The 21,283-nt window shown below is 47.7% G+C and overlaps 1 protein-coding gene across 1 annotated transcript in view; it reads left to right on the top strand.

Moving 5' to 3' along the window:
- The window catches only part of LOC147725615 (uncharacterized), a 152,909-nt gene that overhangs the window by 112,836 nt on the left and 18,790 nt on the right, over nucleotides 1-21,283 (top strand). The window contains exon 5 of the mRNA XM_086964470.1: nucleotides 12,032-12,122. Coding sequence (XP_086820596.1) covers nucleotides 12,032-12,122 — 91 coding nt within the window. The remainder of the gene's footprint in view (nucleotides 1-12,031; nucleotides 12,123-21,283) is intronic.

Genomic DNA, 21,283 nt, shown 5'->3' with positions numbered 1-21,283 from the left:
CTGGAAGCCTCGGCACCTAAAGACCGCCAGACATTAGTGATTTTTAAACATAAGGGATTATGATCACTATCTATGGACGATTTAACTTCCATATCTATCAGGTCTCTCCATAGTCTAATATCCATAAGAATATAGTCTATTCTGATCGGGGAACTTATCCTATTAAAGGTGTTTGCCCCGTTTGGATCCGAGCCTGTTCTCCCATTTACAGCTCTAAGATTGAATTCCAGTGTGAGGGCATTGATTTGGATTGTCCTCTGAGACCACTTCTTAATAGGTACTAAATTAAGAGCAGGAATGTCCCATTTCGCATCCTCTTCAGCAATACCCAGGAAATCCTCGGTACTAAGAGGTTCGAATGTACAATTAAAATCCCCCCCTACAATGATGTTAGAGTCGGGCGGGATGCAGGATAACATGTTTTCCAGAGTTGTTACAATCAACGAATGCTGAGCACCCACGGAGCCCCTTGCATAGATGTTAAAAAGTTCTAGGGCTGTGCTGTTAGGTACACCTCTAATGGTTAGGTGCAGAATATCTCTTGAGGCAGACTTGTTCACAGTGATTGACCAATTCAAGTTGATACTAACCCATATTTGAAGCCCCCAAGAAGGGCGGCCTCTGCCTGAACTAGTAGCCGGAATAAAGTAAGTGGTGTAACCTGATTTGTGAATGGGGGTTAGACTCCACGTCTCCTGGAACAGACAAATCTCAAACTGTTCAATAAATCTATTCCATTCGGGGAGCAATAATTTCTTCTCTAACCCCGCTACATTCCAGGAAAGAAGGTTAAGGGTATTTTTGTTAGTTCTGTTGATACACCTGGGGTGGTTGAAACTATCACGTGATTCCCTCCTCCCTTCGACCACCTGGCTCTGGGCAGTTACAGGTCCTAGGAAACAAGAAGCAACTGAGACATTAATTTCGCTACAACTGGAGGGTAATGGGTGAGTATTAGAATTTTCAGTTCGACCTGGTAATGGTCAATCTACCCTGTTCAGACCTGACCCCCCTCTTGGTCTCCCCGGCAGTTCGTTGACACTCGCCCCCCCCTGCCCCCCCCCCACCCTTGCTGTACAAAGGGGAGAAGCCTCGATCTGAATGGCAGATGTCTCTGGGGAAGAGGTAAGGAATTCTAGGGCCAATAAATTCTCTGCAAGGACAGCATCAGTTAGCTGTAACTCAATACAGTCTGACAGAGTTATACGATGCAATCCTCCTGGCTCCGACAATGTCGTCTCTAATTATGGATCTGCAACCCCTGACATGTTGCAGCCAATGTATGGCCTTATTACGGAGTGATTCGCCTCCTTCATACCCCGGATTAGAAGAACATTTTGGGACTTTCACTATGTAGACTGTAGTCCCAGTATTTGTCTATCTACCTGTGGGGGATTGTACCTGTGGCCCTTTGGTGTTAAGTGTATCATTACCAGATCCTGAGTGGGGAACCTGTGACCCCCTGGTGTTATAAGCAGCCCCCTGAGCCCCGAGGGTTTTTAGTGACTCGACATATGTCTTCTTGGAGCTGGATAGGGGAGCCACAGGAGGAACAAGAGTTGCTCTATTACAGAAAACATTAGGACCCCCATCCCAAGTTGAGCAGCTGTTGTAGAAGATGATCTTGGCCACAGAGCATGGGGGGGGAGGGGTGGATATGGGGGGTGGGGGGGGGGGGGGGGGGGGTAGAGCTGATCCGAAGATTCAGATCCTCAACAATTTTCCTGAGCGAATCATCCACTTTTAGTAATAGCCCATCATGGGAGTCTCTACAGTTGCATGAAGATAATAGACAAACTCCACTGTGGGTACAACCAGCCCTCTCATCTCCAATTTCCAATACCCCCTCCGAACAACCAAGTGCTGTAAAACTATTTGAGCAGGGGATTAGTGAGAGGGGTTCAGCATCCGTTTCCTTATCCCCAGAATCCCCACTCACGGTTAAATTCGATGGAGGCACTGGGGACGTTAATGCACTAGACAACCCAGTACCTCCTGGAAATGAGCTATAAGTACAGTGGTTAAACTGTTGGGACGATTTTTTTATAAAACATAAGTGGAATAACCCTAAGGGGATTACTGCCCAGCCCCACCTCCTGATGTTCACATGTATCGGCTGCTGGATTTTCGCCTCCTAAAATTTCTTCACACTCTCTTACAATGCTTTCTATTCTATCTCAAACACAGTTACTAGCCGCATGTCTAGATTTTCTGACCTTTTTACCCTTTTTAATTCCGCCTGCACCCCCACCCTCCATAGCCTTCCATTTGCCCATTTAAAACAATATTTATCCAAGTAGGGCTTGGACAACTTGGACAGCAGCACCCAATAAATATATTAGAATGCCCCCTGCAGGTCACTGCCTAATGGTAATAAGACAGTCAGTGGCAGGACCCCACAATGCTGACCCACAGTCGTATGGCGATGTTAACAAAAAGTTCATTGTGTCCCGAATCCTCGATGTTAGAGAGGAGGCCCTGCCCTGCCTCTTCCTGTCGATGATTGGCAAAGACGGGCCCGCCCGCGCGCGTCCCGCGCCGTGGGAGGGGCCGATCGTATTTGACCTTACGGTGGTTAGGGGGAGGGGCAAGCTGTCCAGCGGTGTCCCGCAGCCTTCTGGGCCACGCAGTTCTGGCCAGCTGCTTCCACAGTCACGAGCATCTCCCGTGAAGTGGGAGGCGTGAGAGGTCCTTGTAGCCCCTGGTGGCTAGGGGGAGGGGCAAGCTGTCCGGCGGTATCCCGCAACCTTCTGGGCCTTGCAGTTCTGGCCAGCCGCTTCCACAGTCACGAGCGTCTCCCGCAAAGCGGGAGGCGCGAGAGGTCCTTGTAGCCCCCGGTGGCTAGGGGGAGGTGCAAGCTGTCCGGTGGTGTCCCGCAGCCTTCTGGGCCTCGCAGTTCTGGCCAGCCGCTACCACAGTCACGAGCATCTCCCGCGAAGCGGGAGGCGCGAGAGGTCCTTGTAGCCCCTGGTGGCTAGGGGGAGGGCCAAGCTGTCCGGCGGTATCCCGCAGGCTTCTGGGCCTTGCAGTTCTGGCCAGCCGCTTCCACAGTCACGAGCTGCAAGTTTGAATCAGCCACCCCAAAAAACGGCAGCGAGCAGCAGCAGCCGCAGCTCCCCAGCAGCAGCAGCGGGAGGCCCGGCTCCATGGCCCCTCAGGCCGGGGGCTCCATCAGGCTCTGCCAAGCTCTCTGGCCTTTCTTAGCGCAGTTCACGGGGCAGAGGGGGAAGGGGCCGGGCTGCTGTGGCATGAGCGGCCCGCCCCTGACACCACGACACTCCCCACTGCGAGAGCCCCTCACAACACCGGCTCCTTCGCTAGCGCCTTCTCCGCCCCTTCGGCGCTCATCCGTGCTAACCACGCCCTGTAGGGTACGGAGGTCCCTGAAACTCGAACCCGCCCACCGTAACCATAAACTCTCTTTATTTAGCCAGTTTGCTAGAGCGGGAACATGGTCTATGGACATCACCGTGCTTTGAAAACTGATCTAAAGTCCCTCAAATGGTTGCAAAAGTGCGTAAACAAAAAAGTAGGGACAGCTATCGCGCTAGGCTTAGCCTCTTAAACCTACTGGACACAGGCCCAGACCCCGCTTAGGGTAAAAGCACAGTGGCGAAGTACAGGGTTCTGGGTTTGCAAGGTTGGGTCGGGGTACTATAAAATTCTAAGGTGAGCAAATGGATGGACTGCAAATTCCTTAAACTGATTGCCAAAAAAACTGAGGTTATCATCTGCAGCAATAATCCTTCCTCTGGACACTGGACTGGTGGCCACCTGAGCTGGACTCACTACCCGAACCCTCAAAGTAAGAAATGTAGGCTTCTTGGTTGACAAAGAACAAAAGTTTAAGGACCAAGTAAATAAAATAACTTTGGCCGCTTTCTGCTCCCTAAGGCTAATAAAAAAGATAGAAAAATGTCTGCACCCAATGCTCAAAACAATACCAATGGCACTGGTTCTCACGAGGATTGATTACTACAATAGTTTGTATATTATGCTTGCAATGGGTCTCATGAAGAGGCTTCAGACACTGCAAAACAATATGGCTAGCTTCCTTTTTAAAATTCCGAAATTTGAGTGAGCCAGAGAAGCAATTAGGAAATTACACTGGTTGCCAGTCAATCTATGATTTAGTTTCAAAGATCTTTGTGTGGCCTATAAATCACTGCATGGACTCGGGCCAGACCATTTAAAAAAGAAACTCAAATGGTACATCCGAGCTAGGACACTTCGATCAGGCTCTGCAAGGAACCTGGTTGTCCCCCCCCCCTATTTGGGAAAGCCACCTGGGGTTGAAAGAGCCATTTTAGGGCCACTGCCATGCTTTGGAATATAGTCTCCCACCGACATTGAAAGCTGCTCCCTCCCTACTTTCCTTTAGAAAAGCCTTAAAGACCTGGCTTTTCGCACAGGAGTAGAAGATATCTGCACATCCGTCTGATCAGACGACATTGTCACAGCCTAAATAGGACTTTGACTGCGCCAGAACGCCCTAGGGCAGGAGTTTGTACTTTATAAGTCACATTTACATTACATTACAATGGAGGAGTATTTTTTAAATCTTGTTGGGCTGGTACAGATTCATTCATACATGATGGCCAGGTATTATCATGGTTGAGGGTTTTAACATAGTTAAATCTATCTTTAATTCTTGAACTTTTATTTGGAAAATAAATGGAGACCGGCTGTTGCCCAGTGAAAGAAATTACCAGGAGCAAGTTTAATTTACAAGCAATGCATTTACTATTGAAGGAGGAAATTGTGAGGGCCATTAGCAGCTAACAAGATTGAGGGCCTGGCATTGTTTTTGTGATGAAAGCACCAGTGTACACCCTCACTGCTTAGGATTTCTATAATCCCATCCAGTAATATCACTGGCTCTCAGACTAGTTTTCCTTCTTTCGTCTTACTCTATCAATCTCTCTCCAACTCATGTATGAAATGAAATGAAAAAAGAACTTAGTTAAGCGCACTGCGGCCAAGCGGCTTCCTGGCGCTGAGGGCTTGACCAGATTCACAGAGGGGGCATGGGGAGACTAACAGGGGAAGGCCTGGGAGAACAGAAAAGTTTTAAGAGCTTTACGGAAGTGGGTATAGATGGGGATGGAGCGGATGGACAGAGGAAGACTATTCCAGAACCGGGGGGCTAGAACCGAAAAACGGGTGCCTCCCGTTCTGGATTTACGGAAGCGGGGGACGTGGAGAAGGGAAAGAGAGGAGGAGCGGAGAGTGCGACTGGGGACGTGAGGAGTAATGAGAGATCCGATAAAGAGGGGAGCTGAGTGGGTGTGAGCGCGAAAGGCCAGACAAGCCAATTTAAAAAAAGATCTAAGGTGCACAGGAAGCCAATGAAGGGACTTGAGTGCAGGAGTGATGTGGGAAGATTTGGGGAGGCGAAGAATGAGGCGGGCAGCCTGATTTTGAATGGCCTGAAGACGGCGGGTTTCATAGGCGGGTATGCCCACGTACAAGCCGTTCCCATAGTCAAGGCGGGAGATGATAAGGGCCATGACTATGGTTTTGAGGGCGTCCGCAGAAAAATACCGAGAGATTTTCCGAATGAGGCGGAGGGACAGAAAACAAGAGGATACTACGGAGCTGACTTGGGCATGCATAGTCAGATCATGGCTGACCTTGATGCCCAAGGTCCGAACAGAAGAAACCGGTGAAGGGGGGGAACCAAGGGAAGGGGGCCAGTGAGCCGCGGACCAGGGGTTAGAGGGGCCACCCGTGAGGACAAGCTCAGTCTTGTCCGGATTGAGCTTCAAATGATTGATGCTCATCCATTCAGATATAAAGACTAAGGTGGAACAAAACTTGGGAAGAGAGACAGAAGGGGAAGAAAGATCAAAGACGAGCTGGAGGTCATCCGCGTAGTTGTACACAGAGACCCCCAGCTCGAGAAGAGAAGTGATAAGAGGGTAGATATAAAGATTGAAGAGAAGAGGGGAAAGGGAGGAGCCTTGGGGGACCCCACAGGTAACCAAGCGAGGAGGAGCGGAGAAGCCAGAGAGTTGAACCGCTTGGGACCTGCCCTGAAGAAAGGACTCAAGCCAGGAAAAGGCAGCGCCCCGGATGCCCGCTGCGCTGACACGGTCGAGAAGGATGGAATGATCGACCGTGTCAAACGCAGCGGACAGATCGAGGAGGACCAGGGCCTGGGGGAGATTGATGTCAGCTCAACCCCCCCACCCCCTATTTGCTTTCTCTCTGGCTCTCCTCTCCATCTCACCTCGCCTGCAATAGTGTTTTACTTCAGGCTCCCAGGTAAAAAGTGCAAACCTTGCCATATTTTTTGGGAAGACCTCCAGCTCCAACTTGGATGGAGGCTTTTCTCTGAGTAAGGTGTGAGCTGTAACCGCTCTAGAACCAGACTGCAGGGGTTTAAGGACGTTATTTGTCACCTTTACTGTCCTAGTAAGGCAGTGCAGGACGGTTGATGTTCAAAAACGTAGTGCTGAAACTTTCTTTGTGTACAGTTAGGGTGTGCGTAATTTCAGCAAAATGTTGTAAAATCATGCCTAATTATCCATCATTTCGCGATATATTTTGCTGAAAAATGGATCCTTGTATCCATTTTTGGTGAGGATGCATTTAACCAAAGCACAATGGACAATAACTGCTCTCATTTTGTTCCCGATAAGATTTTACTGCGAATGGGGCATAATTACTCAAAGTGGTGTAACGGCATGATTTTGGGAATTTTGCATAATATGCATAACATGAACTCCTTGAAATTACGCTTGCGTAATTACAACTTACCCAGGCCACGGTGTACAGTCATTCCCCTCCCACCTCCAACTGAGAACCTGGTATCCTGGTTTTGGTATTTGCCCACAGCCATGTGCTAATCCAGTGTGTAGTTATGGAAATGCCTAGGCTGGTCCCTTGACATGAACAAGATCCTGTCCCTAGAGGGCACCAAGCCTGCCGCCATTTACAGTGGACTACCTTCTGTGTTGTGGGTGTAGCATGTGGAGTGGTGATGACCGCTTACCAGGTTTTGTGTTTGTCACTGGAGTGGAGGCCTACTGACCCACTCGTGTAAAGTTCCACTTCTATACGCTAACCGGGGTACCAGCGAGTTCTTATTATGCATATAAATGTATGTGGCTTCTGTTAAACCACCCCTAACCCCCACAGATGAGGCCCAGTTGCCCCTGTGTGCCCTGTGGTTCCTTGAATGAGGTCTGACGTATGGCTTGACACAAGTATCTTTAGAGTACTCGTACCCGTAATGTACAAGAACTCAATTCTCACTGCATAATGAAAAGTACAGATAGGCAATCTGAGTGCCTTGTACTTTTAACACTCAGTAGTGCAGCTTTTGCAAATCTAGTTCATCAGAAAAAGCCTAAATTTTTAAATTGAACTGCGTCTCCCTGGGTTGTTATGGATAACTGTGCACATTTTCCATTGTAAGTAATGATGAATATCAAATGCTTGTATACTACCTCATTTCGTATGTCTTTACAACTATATATTATAAAGCACTCTGATACCCTTGTGGGTCACGTTCGCGCTATATAAAACCTAATAAATAAAATTGGGGCTTTAGTCTCTGTTATTGCGCGAACGAGGCTAGTACGTGGAGAAGCGTGGCTCAATGGTTAGAGCGGCAGACCCTGATGCAGAGGTCTGGCCCGGGACCAGGGTTCAATTCCCGACGCGGCAGGGTCTTGAGCTCAAATGTCCACCGACTCGATAATTCTCGCCTCGGCACCTACTCTAATCCTGGGGTCCCACAATGCAATAGCTTGCTTAATCTCCACAACAGCCCCTTCAACACTGGGATGCCTGGCTCCACCTTGGGAGTGCCCAGGAGGGGCATCTCACAGGGAGAGCCAGGAAGGGTTCCACAGCGTTATACAGCGCCGGGAAGCCCCGGTGATGGGCAGCTGTGCGCTTTACAAGTATCCTACATTTACATTTACGTGAGCCCAACCGTTTCAGGCATTTAGATGATTTTGCCCAGTGGTGTTTTTTCTATGGTAAGAGGATGCTGTATTTTAAAGCGCATCGCTCCTCTATACTGCACCCTTGCATCGCCTTCGAGTCCACCAAGACTAAATCCTACTGAGACTAGGATACTTGACATCCATGGAACCATGAAATATGCCAGAACTTCAGGGCATGGCCAGATTCCCCTTTGTGAATGTAAAGTTTGATGCTGAATAAGCAGTGATCCAGGGGACTGTAGTCTACGTTCAAACATTTTTTAAAAATCAGCCCTGTTTCCTTTGAAGCAGGGTGAATAAAAAGAAATTATTTAAAGTGATCACAGACCTGGTGGTCTCCAATCATGGGATCGGCTGCAATTTTAGTGAATTACAATTTGTGATATACATCAAGAGTATTTGAGATCGGTTGGATTGCGACCCACTACGATTCAAAATTTGGTGAACTGACCTATTTGTACATAAGTCGGCTCTCAGAATTCCACACTGGGCGTGACATTCTGCCGGATTCTAGACATAAATTCCAGAAGCTGTCCTGCAAAAAAAACAAACCATCTAACCTTCAAAAGTAGGTAATATAAACCCATTCATTTAAAAGTACCCTAAACTAATTACATATGGCTTAGCTTAAAATAAAGAACTAAAATCTATCTCTATTTATGTCTCAAAGTTTAGCTTCTATGTAAACATTACAAAAGAAAATGCCATCCTGCTATGTAAACATTTCAAAAGAAAATGCCATCCTGCTAACCAGTCGCCAACCTCCCAAATCTCAAATTTGACAAAATCTAGGTAACCAAAAATGTGGATGAAGGATTGCACGCTCCTATGTCCATAAGTGGTGTATATCACAATAGCAATTTATACTGCTAATTTACTCAGCACTTCTTATTACATACTACAAACTGCTAAGCCACAGCAAAGTAAAAATCAACCACTACAAGCCACAAAAGTAATTACTGACTTTTTAACATGCAACCCCACTCAGCCCTAATAGGCTGCTAATACCATCTTACTCAAAGCATTTGGAGACCCATCCAGAAATCTGCACTTGGGGCCTCATTATGTCGGAAAGCATTGTGACGACTCTGCCTCGGAATGGTTTTCGACCGAATCTGATGGGAGTCCGACCGACCGATTACGATGGTTCCAAACACCGTTCGGTCGGACTCCCTTTGACTTCAATAGGAGCCTGTGTTCTGACCGACTACACAGGATACCATTGAAAAAAGGGGTGGGTGGGGAAAATTGTGCACCCTTTGAGTGGCACCACATGGTGCCTGCCACACTGTGCATGGTGTTGAAGAGTCCCTTGGGTACCCACACGGGCCCCATTCGGAGGACCCCGGGTGAATTGGGGCCTGCTGCAGGTTCCCAAAGTCTTATTCCGACAGCTGATCAGTATCAAAACAACCGATTCGGAAAGGCTGTCCGAATCTGACATCACAATATGTTGGTCGGAAATGCGCTCCATAGACCTGTACGAGTCGGCTCCGAACAACTTTGTTCCGAAAGGCATTCGGAGTAACCAAGTTGGTAAATCCGAATGATTTCCGACTATTGTAATCCGTCTGTCAGAAGGCTTTCCGAATCGGTCAGAAAGACTGGTTCCAAATCTGATTCGGACGAAACGACTGCCACAGGGAGCCTTGCCAACAGACAACTTATACCGCCCTAAGTGTAGAATATGCAACAAACAGCCAATTTGCTTTTTTAATAAACCAATAGCCCTAGCATTTTGTACCAGCCACAGAAGCAGCTAACCACCACAGCATCCTAATAGTTTCTGTTCTTGTGCTTGGTAGCTGGGAGATTCTAAGTCCCCTAATGGACTGTTTTGAAGACACTTGGGTTGGCCGACTACAACATTCCAACACAGAAGCCAAACCAGTTCCAGATACCATGTAATATACAAGCCAGCACCATGGCTGAACAAGCCAAAACCAACAGCCCAGTGCAGTGAAAGGATGGTGCAAAACGCCTTTAAAGCCACATTAGGCCGAAGCTACCCTACCCTATACCAAATCACTGAAATCCCTAGAAAAGAACAAAGCTACCAAGAACTTGGACTAGAATAATTTATAAACCAAATTAAACAATTGCTATTTAAACTGTTCACCCAAGCTCCTGCTCAAATTAAGATCCATTGTAGGGTAAGGCTAAGTGTAATTAAGTTCCAGCAGTTCGTCCTGTAAGGATCCAATTGCTGTTTCTGCAGGAGTGCCAGGAACCGTAGACAAGCCCAACCCGTCCCCCCTACACCTCTTGTGTCTATCAAACCCTAGAACACAATGGTGATATGGAGGGAAAGGAGGGAACAAAACAAGGAAAGCAAAGGGGGAAAAAAAGGATTCCACAGACAGGTTCCCAAACTGGTCGGAAACAGGTGCTAAAAGAAAGGATTATGATCAATAGGCAGCATAAGGATACATACAATAATATCTTGTCCTTTGTATATATGTGTTTACGGAATAGGCGTCTGGAAATCACAAGCTATACCAATGTCCAAAAAGTGTTCCCATAAGAATCGTATGGCCTCTTATCCTCAGTGATGCTTTTGATGGGCCTGTTCAATTGAAACACAGATTATTCAAATAAATATGCTATTGCTTAGCAAATGTATACTTGTGAATGGGGATAAAGCCTTACCCTATCGGGTTATAGTGGAGATAGAGGAGGTATACCTGTCATATACATGGATTCTTAGGTCTGCAGTATCTGTAATAGAAGGACACCAATATGAACAACCTATATATCTATATAGCTCACTGTAAGGGAAAATAAGGCAAGTGCGCAAAGCGCTTTACCGTATCTTCTTCTTTCCAGACCGTGACGAATGCCAGCCTCCGAAAACCAGTGGACGTCCAACAAAATAGAGTGTAACAACAAAAAGGGGACTCCGGGCGGACCACAACTACCACAATTCCCTAGGATCAGCCAAACACTAGTTCTACCCTGGTCCGTCCGGCCAACGAAACCTAAAGTCCGGCCGGCGGGTGGAACCGGGAGTAGCAGGTAGGTGCCCCGGGGAAAATATGGAGGTGATAGCCAGCACCAGAATAATGCACAGAGAATTTCGAGCCCGCCAAGGAAGTAAGGACGGAGGCGAAGTGGGAGGTTCAGCAGAACTCTCAGCCGAGAGCTCAAAACCCCTCGATAAACGGAATTACCCGGAAGGTACTAATAGCGGAGCCAGAAGCCTCGTAACTCCGACGGATAAGGCGCCCGCTACAAGAAACGGGTGATAACAAGCTGGATACTGAGCACCGGTGTGACGGCTTGGCGGAAGTGACGCGACGCGAGGAACACAAACCACTAGAACGCGAAGCACCGGTGCAAAGCGGCAGTCAGGCTTTTGACTCCTGCCTGACCCCCTTGCACATGCGCATTGCAAGGCGGCCATCTTTGTTGATGTGCGCGAACTGGTCGGGAAACTGGCAGGCGTGACAGTCCAGACACTTTGTCCGTGAAAGTCTGTAGAACATCATCTCGTGATCTAAACATTTTACTTTACTGAACCTTCTCTAGAGAAGCAGGTGGCTAGACTTTATTTAACATATCAGTGGGTGATGTGATATATGACCATCTATGTTAATCAATAGGAGTACATAATTATTTTCACATCTATAATTAGTCTAGGTTAATTTCTTAAAAGGCAATAGGTGATTTTTTGTGAAGTGTTTTTGCGAATTGTAGCCTTTGGTATCTTGGAGTTGTGCAACCTTGATCCTGCAGAATCTTCAAAATCAGTTGGTGGAAAGAAAGAAGCCTTAAATGTGAGGACTTGGCTGTAATAGTATGAGGAGCACTGTCACATTGTTAATTAGAATGAAAGAATAATTCAAATGCGAGAGGTTAGACACTCATCCTTTGTTAGTTGGGAAGGGGTTTGTGACTGACCTGTTTATGACTAACTTTGGCTGTAGGCAGTTTTTGTATTGATGCCTGTCGTGTCTCTAGTCTCTCTAATGATGGATCCCAGCAGGTGTGGCTGTAACAAATGTAGTCTATGAAATGATCGAGATGAACCAGATGGCATGCTCCAACATTATTCATGTTTCTTCCTATTATAGGCACACATTCCCCGTCTCTCGGGAGTTGGCATGTTGGCCTTATTGCAGCCTTTGCGTGTCTGTCGCTGCTAGGTCTTGTGCTTGCAGTTCGGTAAGTGAAACATTTGACTAAAAGTTACCACATGATACCACGGTGTCTGGGATGGCATGCTTCAGACCCTGCTTTCATGTGCCAGTCCACTGGCTTTTATATTGGGCGGCTGGGATAAATGTTGTCCTGACCCATGATAATGTGAATGGTCATGATGTCTTCTACAGCAGTCCTGAAAGACTTCCTGCTTACCTTATTCTGGTGATTGGGATATGAACGGCTTCCACTGCCTCCTTGATTGGACTCTGGACCCCCCTCCCCTTAGGTCTCTCTAGAGTCCGCCATGGGTATTCTGACACCTAACTCGAAAGCATCCCTTGTGTTCTGGCTGGAAGTAGTAGACCTGCATGTGACCTATAAGGTGGGCAGAACCTTTCAGGTGGGATTGAATTATATCTTGGAATGTCATTAGTCTGTAACCGGCATCTTGGGATACAACACTTTGGCAGCTTTGTTCTGTTTTCAAGCTGAACCATTAAGTGCTCAATCCCTGGTACTTCATGCTAAGGCAGGTGAGATGAATCCATTTAATGATTCAGTATCAGAACTGCCATAGGATGCCTCGTTGTTAACATGGAATGAAACCTCCAAGCAGGAGCAGAATAATGTTGAGTTCTGATGAGGTGCAAGAGGACCGGCCGAGATGTGTAAGAAGATACATTATCTTTGCCCCAAAACCCCATGCTTGCAAATCCCAGACAACAAGTAATCCCAAATTGTCTGTTCCTATGAAATTGTGAAAATGTAAAAGAAGTCAACCATGACACACTCCATACCAAAGAACTGTGATCCTTGTGAAACTGACAAACATACCCTAGCCAGTTCTACCACCAAGAAGGGTGTTAAACTTTGACCAGAAATACAAACTGCCTCTTGGCACCAGTGGCCCTCGACTACCAACTTCAATACTCTGTGTCAAAAAGTGAAGGGAAGAAAAGTAAGCGCTACCGAACTTTATAGCACTTGGTGTCAGTCCAAAGAAAGTATTTAAAGGCATTACGGTAGTGCCATCTCATGCCATTCATACCACCAGAGGCCATTAAATGAGGCTGAACGTCATGGAGGTGTCGTTCTCCAGCCCCTACTAATCCAGCTAGACAGATGAAGCCTCAAATCAACCTATTAGTAGATGACCGACCAGATGAAGATAAATCGTAGCATGGTAGAAACTTCTAACGAGAAGATAACTTGACAAGATGTAAAGATTCTTTAGAGAGCTTGGCCTATATTTCAGCTTTCCCCGCCAATCATACAGTAACCATGACAAAGCTAATGTATCGGTATAAAGGGCAGGACTTTGCAAAGGTCTGTCAAGATTCTAAGGCGAGGAAGGAGTATATGACCGCCATTTCTGCTGCAAAGTCGGCTTATTTTTCCTCCCGAATCTTGGAATCTACGAACAAATCTAAGGACATCTTTTCCATTTTCAACGAACTGACAAACTTAGACACAGTCCGTCCCAAGATAACTCCCACCCAGCCTCTTTGTGACTCACTTAATGTTTACTTCACTGACAAAATATTGGACATCAAAGCCAGCATCCCTCAACCGGTGTCCCTTCTCACTTCTGGCATGACAATTAAGCCCAACCATAATACCCTCAGCAGTTTCCCACCTATAACCCAGGACCAATTTCGGGAACTACTGACAAGAGTAAAATCCGGTGCCCCCTCAGATAGCTGCCCTCCCCACATTTTGAAAGAATGCTTCTCGATATACCCAGCCCCTGCCCTCACACTCCTGAACAATTCCTTGACTCTCGGCATAGTCCCCTCAGCGTTTAAAGAGGCCTCAGTCATTCCGCTGTTAAAAAAACCCGGGGCAGATCCAGCTTGTAAAGCTAACTTCCGGCCCATATCCCTATTGCCCTACCTGGCAAAAGTTCTAGAGGCTCACGTGGCTAAATGCCTCTCTAACTTTCTTGAGGAATCTTCCTGCTTCGACCCCCACCAGGCAGGCTTCAGACCAGCACACTCCACAGAAGCAGTAGTCACCGCAGTCCTGGATACGCTGCGAGACTGCGCTGACAGACGCTCCCCACAGGCCCTGGTTCTCCTGGACTTATCTGCCGCTTTTGACACGGTCGACCACAACATCTTGGTCGACCGTGTCGAACAGGCCGGCATACGGGACCTAGCGGCCGGTTGACTGAGGTCCTTTCTGACAAACCGCAATCAAACACTACGTCTTGGAGACCTAGTGGGTGCCAAACAACCCATCACTTGCGGAGTTCCACAAGGTTCTTCCCTGTCATCCCACTTATTTAACCTTTACATACTTCCCCTGATTCAGACTTTAAGAGACAAACAGGTGAGAGTCTTCAATTATGCCGATGACTTACAACTACTTTTTACCATCAACAACACTGTAGACTCCATACTGCATTTTCAGTCTACCATGAGCTTTATTAAAACATGGATGGACCAGAATCAGCTTAAACTGAACCCGGGAAAAACCGAGTTAGTCCTGACCGGCGACAGCACCAAGTATTGGGGCCCACACTATTGGCCTTCCGAACTGGGCCAAGCTCCTACACCCTCCGTGTCGGCCAAAACACTTGGAGTCACCGTGGACTGTGATCTGTCACTGAAAACACAGATAGGTCAGGTGGTCTCCAAGTGTTTCTTCCAACTAAAAAAAATCCGAAAGGTCCGTCGTTTACTTACGCCTGAGGCAATCACCCAGGTTGTGATCTCTAGTGTCCTGTCCCATCTGGACTACGCGAATGCCATCTATCTAGGTCTTCCCAACTACCTATCCAAACGCCTCCAGATGGTACAGAACCATGCTGCGAGGCTAATTCTGAACCAACCAAGGCGACAGGCAGCCACCCCCTTACTTAGGAAACTACACTGGCTTCCAGTCACCCAACGCTGTGCCTTTAAAACCGGATGTATAATATTCAAATCCCTTTACTGTAAAAGCCCTACATTTATTAATCAACTAATCTCCAGATACACTCCATCTTGAAACCTACGCTCACTCCACCTGAGCCTCCTGCCGACGCCTTCTTTCAAACTTAAGCGCGCCGGAGGCCGTAGGTTCGCCACACTTGCTTCCTGCTTGTGGAACTCCCTTCCTTTGGAGATCCGGAACTGTCAAGACCTTCTGTCCTTCCGGAAAGCCCTGAAGACCTGGCTCTTCAGACAAGCATTTCAATAACTCATTCCTCCTCATCTATGTTTATGTCACTACTGATCGCAGCGCCAAGAATCCAATCGGTGACAGTGCGCTTAAGACATTTTTTAATAACATAACATAACATAACAAGATTCCTTCTTAGAAGAGTAGTACAAGTGGGTGAACAACAAGATGAACTATAAGGGAATGTATGTCTTGCACCACATCAACTCATTAATTCTTCCTATTTATATCAAACAGGAACTGGCATTACTTTAGAAAGACTCCACTCCATCTTGAATTGGGGCCTGGGGGAGTAATTGTTGAGCAGACCATCTTTGGAATGGCCATTCGCAAGGATTGGTCGAAGCCCTTTCTTCAAATACTTGGCATCGACTCTGCATATGAAGAACTCCAAATATGACATTATACCTGTAATGCAGGGCTCTGCACACTAGTGCCTGCCATTTCCTGCTGACCACGCAAGTCGTGTAGCACCCCAGAGGTGACTATAAGCTGAGAAAAGCCTGTGCAGTGAAGGCTGTAGCCAAGAGTCTAGCGGTGCCCGCCCTGACCGCATCATAAGCACAGCATCGTCTTGCACTCCCTGAGCCCCATGTTAGATGCAACAGTGTGTTTGGATTGAAATTGCAGACCTTTAATTTAACTCTTCAACAAAGACTGAAGTTGAGTGCATGTTCAAGAGTGCACCGCATCTAGAAAGGTGGGGTGACCTCCCATTACCAGTATCCTGTGTCTCCTAATGGAGAGCAAAAAAACAATTGATGGACAGAATGCAGAACAATGTTATACATTCACCCCAGTACAGAGATCTGGGCCTAAATCCATCGTTATTTTGCTCACCTTTCCATACCTGTTTGGACCCAGCCATATGCAAATCAGTCTTGACCCTGCGCCCAATGGGAACAGCCCAGCCCGAACTGCCAGGCCAGGTTCTCCCTGGACTGGAAACCAGCATCCTAGGACCAGTATCGGAGAGCAGCCCCATATGGTCCCTGGTAGTTTGGTTGCCAAGCCCCAGTCTGAGAGTTTCCTCATCTGGATAACATTGAACTGTGACACTCCTGAAGCAAATGCCTTTTTATATGATTGGATCTTGGCAGAGGTTTGAAGACAATATTAAATGTGAGTGACCGTTGGGCTCGAGGCCAACAGCCACTGTAACTGTATATGAGCATTGCTTGCCCAGCTAAAGAAAGCTGGAAATCTGAGGTAAAACTAAGGCTGTCTCCCCTGGAAGGGTATAGAACATGCCTTTTAGAGTGCACTGGTGCAACCTTAAGAATATAACAAAATACACTGGCTGGAATACAGAGACTTAGCCTTTCCCTCACCAGACCCTTTCTCCGTAAGGAGTTTGAGATTTTCAAGACTAAAAGGTAAGTGACCACCTCCTTGTGCACAGAGCAGTGCTGAGAGGCTGAGTGAGGACTTATGTGCCTCTAGCCCTTTGGTCAACGTTATTGTAACCCATACTGCTTCAATAGCCGGTAGTCTTTAGCCTTTGCAAGCACTGCCATAGTATGCCCCTTCGGGGAAGGAGGGAGACTTTAGGGAAGAAGCCCAAGGCCAGGCGGCCTTTCTCAGCTAAGGAAATGAGTTTGAAGATGATCAAAGAGCCCTAACCAGGAAGTCTCCCTATTCAATATGAAGATAACCTCACCAACAGCCCAACTAATAATATTATGAACCCTACAATTCTACCCTATCTGCTGTACCCCATCTTCTATTTGAGACACAATTTATTGTTGAAAGAATTTTACAAAATATAAAATCAGCAAGACATTTCTTTAAAACAATAATGCTTCCTTCTTCTTTTCTTATTCTGTTAAAACAATAATCAGATGGGCGTGGCTAAGATGGAGGCTGAGCAGTAGCGACCCTTGTGAGCTCTGCCGCCCCCCACTGTTACAACACTGCTAGGAGCTACCCCCGGGTCCTCAAACACCAACAAAGTACCTCCGGTGCGCTGGGTGGCTGCCAGAGCAACCAGCGGTCCAGTTTGCTGGCTGCGGACGGAGCGGAGCGGAGGCCCGGGGAACCCCGGATGCCATCGGCAGCTGCAGTGCAAAATTGCGCCGGTTGTAGTCTCCCGGAGGTCGGCAGTCTCGGGCATCTGGGAGGGCTCAGCGGCATCCCAGAGTGAGAGATGGGGACGGTGGAGGTAGCTGTCAGGGGTGGGGGGGAGGGGCGTATAGAGGCCAGTGCACTCCCCTTGCAGACTGGTGGCGAGCATTGGTGAGGCCCGAGTGAAGGCCTATAGGAGACCCGCTATTAGTAAAACCTAACCGGAGCTGCTCCCGGCCCTCGGATGCCAACATGGAGCACCAGATACGCCAACGTTTTCGCGGCACTCAGTGGTTGTGCCTACTGGTTGCAGACTGGGCGGAGGTGCGGTGGAGCCCGGAACATAATTGACGGTTTGCCGCGCGGATGGTGCTGTGACTGGGGGTGCAGAAGGTCAGCCCACTCTGTGGAGTCTGTGGAGAGGCCTGAGATAGTGTTCACACGGGCCCCATCTGGGAGAAGTGGGCGAGGTCCCTTGCCTGCCGCAACTGCAGAGGAGGTGAAGACCCCCTCCCCCCTGGTTACACACAGTAGTGTTGCTGGGTATGCCCCTGCCGTGCTCCGGGGAGAGTGGAGCTTACGGGTGGGGGCACAGTGAAAGAGACCATGAATCCTGGGCAGCTGCACAAAGTGAGGCAGGCCTGCACCAGGCAGGATGCCTGCCGGACCAGTGACTATAGCTTTAGGCAGAGCGGCCCACATCTGTGGCTGCCGGAGCAGAGGAAAAGGCAGCTCCCCGTCACCGATATAAAGACCCATCTAAGAGGGTTGAAGTTGCCAGCCTGGAGCTATAGCGGACCTAGGGGGATAACTCCAAGGAGCTAGGTGACTTGCTTCGAGGGGGACTGGAGGAAATAAACACAGTTTACAGAGGCAGTCCAGAGAAAAGAAAAAGAGGTGAGGAATACGGGGCTGTTCAATTCCTGAGAGAAGTAATGGCAATCTCTAAACCCCCCACCAAGAAAGATGGCAGCATTAAAGGTTTGCTCACCAAGCCTACCCCCAAAAAGCAAGTGGGACGCAATACTAGCCCAGAGAAAACAGTAGGAGACTGGGGGAGGAGGAAGCCCCAGTGACAAAAACCTTCCTGGAAACCCTTTTTGGAGCTCTGAGGTCCGATATTGCGGCGCTAAAGCAAGACATAGCAACCAAAGTTAAATAGATCCAGAGAGAGGTGGGGGACATAAGTCAGAAGGTGGACTCACTGAAGTGAATGGGGTACGCAAGAGAAAAAGAGCTGGATACTCACTGCAGAGAACTCCTGGACCTTCAAGAAAACACCAAACTCCAGTATCGACTGGAGGACCCTGAAAACAGATCCAGGAGAGGCAATCTACGTATAAAAGGAGTCCCACTGCAAGCAACGGCAACTGGGCTGGAGCAGTATGTCCGTTGACTCTCCCACCATGTGACCCTCAGACTAGCACCGCAAGATGTAATCCTGGACCGCACAAACGAAGCTGGTCGGCCCGCAAAAACGCCTGGGATGCCACAAGATATTCACATGCTTACATTACACCCAAAAAGAAACAATAATGATGGTAGCCAGAGATCGCACCACCATTGACTTTGAGGGCATTAAGATCTGGCCATACCAGGATCTATCCCCCATTCCGCTGCAGAGAAGGCGCCATCTAATATCCCTTTCGGAACTCTTGCAACGGAAGGGAATTCGATATAAGTGCGGCCACCCAGTCTGCATCACCTTCGTGTGGGCCAATGAGACCAGCTATGTCTGTACCTGGAAGAAGAGAAAGACTAAATAGAAACTGACTCTTCTGTATCCGGCGACAAACCGGAAGGAGACAATATGTCCAAACCAACTAGGTGCTGGAATAAACTATCCCTCCGATCAAGGGGGAATCAAGTGAACAAACCACCACAAGGCCTTCGCCAACTAACTCTAAATAACCTTGTTGACACCTGGCGTAAACACCATCTCACAGAAAGATCTTATTCCCACTACTCGGTAGCACACCAAATACCTACAGGAATTGACCTTTTCTTCACCACTAGTTCTTAGAATCCTATATCCAAGAAATCGATATTGGAGTGGCGGCACTTTGGATCATCCCCCCGTCTACATCACATTGCGCTTACCCACATCAACTCACAACCACCGCACTTGGCGTCCAAATCTTAAAATACAAGACCGTAATCTCTGAGATTATGGAAGCATTGAAAGCTTTCTTGGAAGTAAATAACACACCAACACCCCAATTGTGCTCTTATGGGACACCCTAAAAGCAGTCATATGGGATCCCGTTATTAGCCTTTTCCCCCGTTTCAATAAGGAGTCACCGGCAAAGCGGACTACAAAGAGGGAAGGATCAAAGAACTGGAGGGTCTTTATATAAGAACGGGGATGAACTAAGTTCGCCGCAGGCTTAATATAGCACGAAAGGAGCTCAAGGCCTGCTATGGATAGAGCTGAATATGCCCTACTAGAGATGAAGCAGAAATACTATATGGGAGGGAACAAGGCTAGATGCCTTATGGCCCAGAGGCTCCGGGCACAGACAAATAGCCAGAGGGTGACCACAATTGTGAATGCCCAGGGGGATAAGCTGGAACAGGATGAGCTGATAGCACAAGAATTCCAACACTTTTACAGGAAATTGTATACAGCGGAAGAATACTCTAACGCAGAAATAGAAACCTACTTGAGCTGCACATCAACAGATAGGCTGGACCACCAAAATGCCCTTGCCCTGGATAAAGACATACATATCAACAAGGTACTTACTGCAATATTCCACCTACCGGGCAGGAAGGCGCCGGAATACGATGGCTGCCCTTCAGAATTTTACAAACTGTTTGCCCCTGTTTTAGCCCCAATCCTTACCCTGCTATATATAATTGCTTTAGCGAATCAGGCACCCTGACAGATACAATGAGATTAGCCATCATTACAGTTATACCCAAACAGGGCAAAGAACCTACTCAATGTGCATCATATAGACCTATCTCACTACTTAATGTAGATGCGAAAGTTTTCACTACAATCGTAGCTGCGCAACTAGCCCCAATGATTCAGGTCCTCATTGACCCGGACCAAGCCGACTAAGAGAATTTGTTGTCTTCTAGACAAAGTCCAACAAACTAGGCCACCAGCTCCACTATTCTCTATGGATGCCGAAAAGGCGTTCGATGGAGTCCATTGGCCATACCTAAAAGCAGTTCTATGGTTTGTAGGCCCTGATTTATAGGATGGATCCGAGCTGGGTATGCAAATAGTCAGGCATTGGTGCGGGTTAATGGAACAATATCACAGCCTTTCTCTATTGAACGGGGAACCCGTCAGGGCTGCCCTATCCCTGCTCTTATTTGCGTTATACATGGATCCATTTGCGGAACATTTCGGGGGAAATGCAGAGATAGTGGGAGTGAAGATGGGAGGTAGGGACAATAAATTGCTATTTATATGCGGATTATGTTTTGGTGATATTGGCAGACCCCTTTTGCTCTTTATCAAAGCTTTTCTTCCAAGTGGAGCAGTGTTAGGCTTCAATATCAACGCACAGAAATCGCAACTCCTGAAACTCAGGATATTAGCTCCATAAGTACATTATGCATAATCTCTACCCGTACCCATTGGCTTCACAGGGGGTGACCTACTTGGGCCTTCACATACACCCCACGGTAGGGCACGTGCAGAGTGGGAAAAATGAAAGGATCGTAAGCTGTCTTGGATTGGGAGACTAGCGGCTGTAAAAATGACACTTCTTCCCAAGATACTCTGTTATGCATACCCTACCTGTGAGAGGCTGGCCTGGTATATGCTCTCCACTAATTTAATTGGGCACCCTGCAAAAGTCCAGAAAACCCTTATGATTATTTTAGAAGATTCAGGACAACCTTTAGAAAGCTATCCTAGTGGTAGCTGCGGAGAGCTCCCGTCATACTTAGTCTTGAAGGAGTGTAAAGCAGCTTGTTTTACCAGAATCCAATCT

The sequence above is a fragment of the Lissotriton vulgaris genome, chromosome 3_2 (assembly GCF_964263255.1).
Source record: "Lissotriton vulgaris chromosome 3_2, aLisVul1.2, whole genome shotgun sequence".
In the NCBI taxonomy this organism is placed as follows: domain Eukaryota; kingdom Metazoa; phylum Chordata; class Amphibia; order Caudata; family Salamandridae; genus Lissotriton; species Lissotriton vulgaris.
The sequence above is the reverse complement of the archived record's forward strand: the minus strand, read 5'-3'. Positions and strand labels throughout refer to the sequence as shown.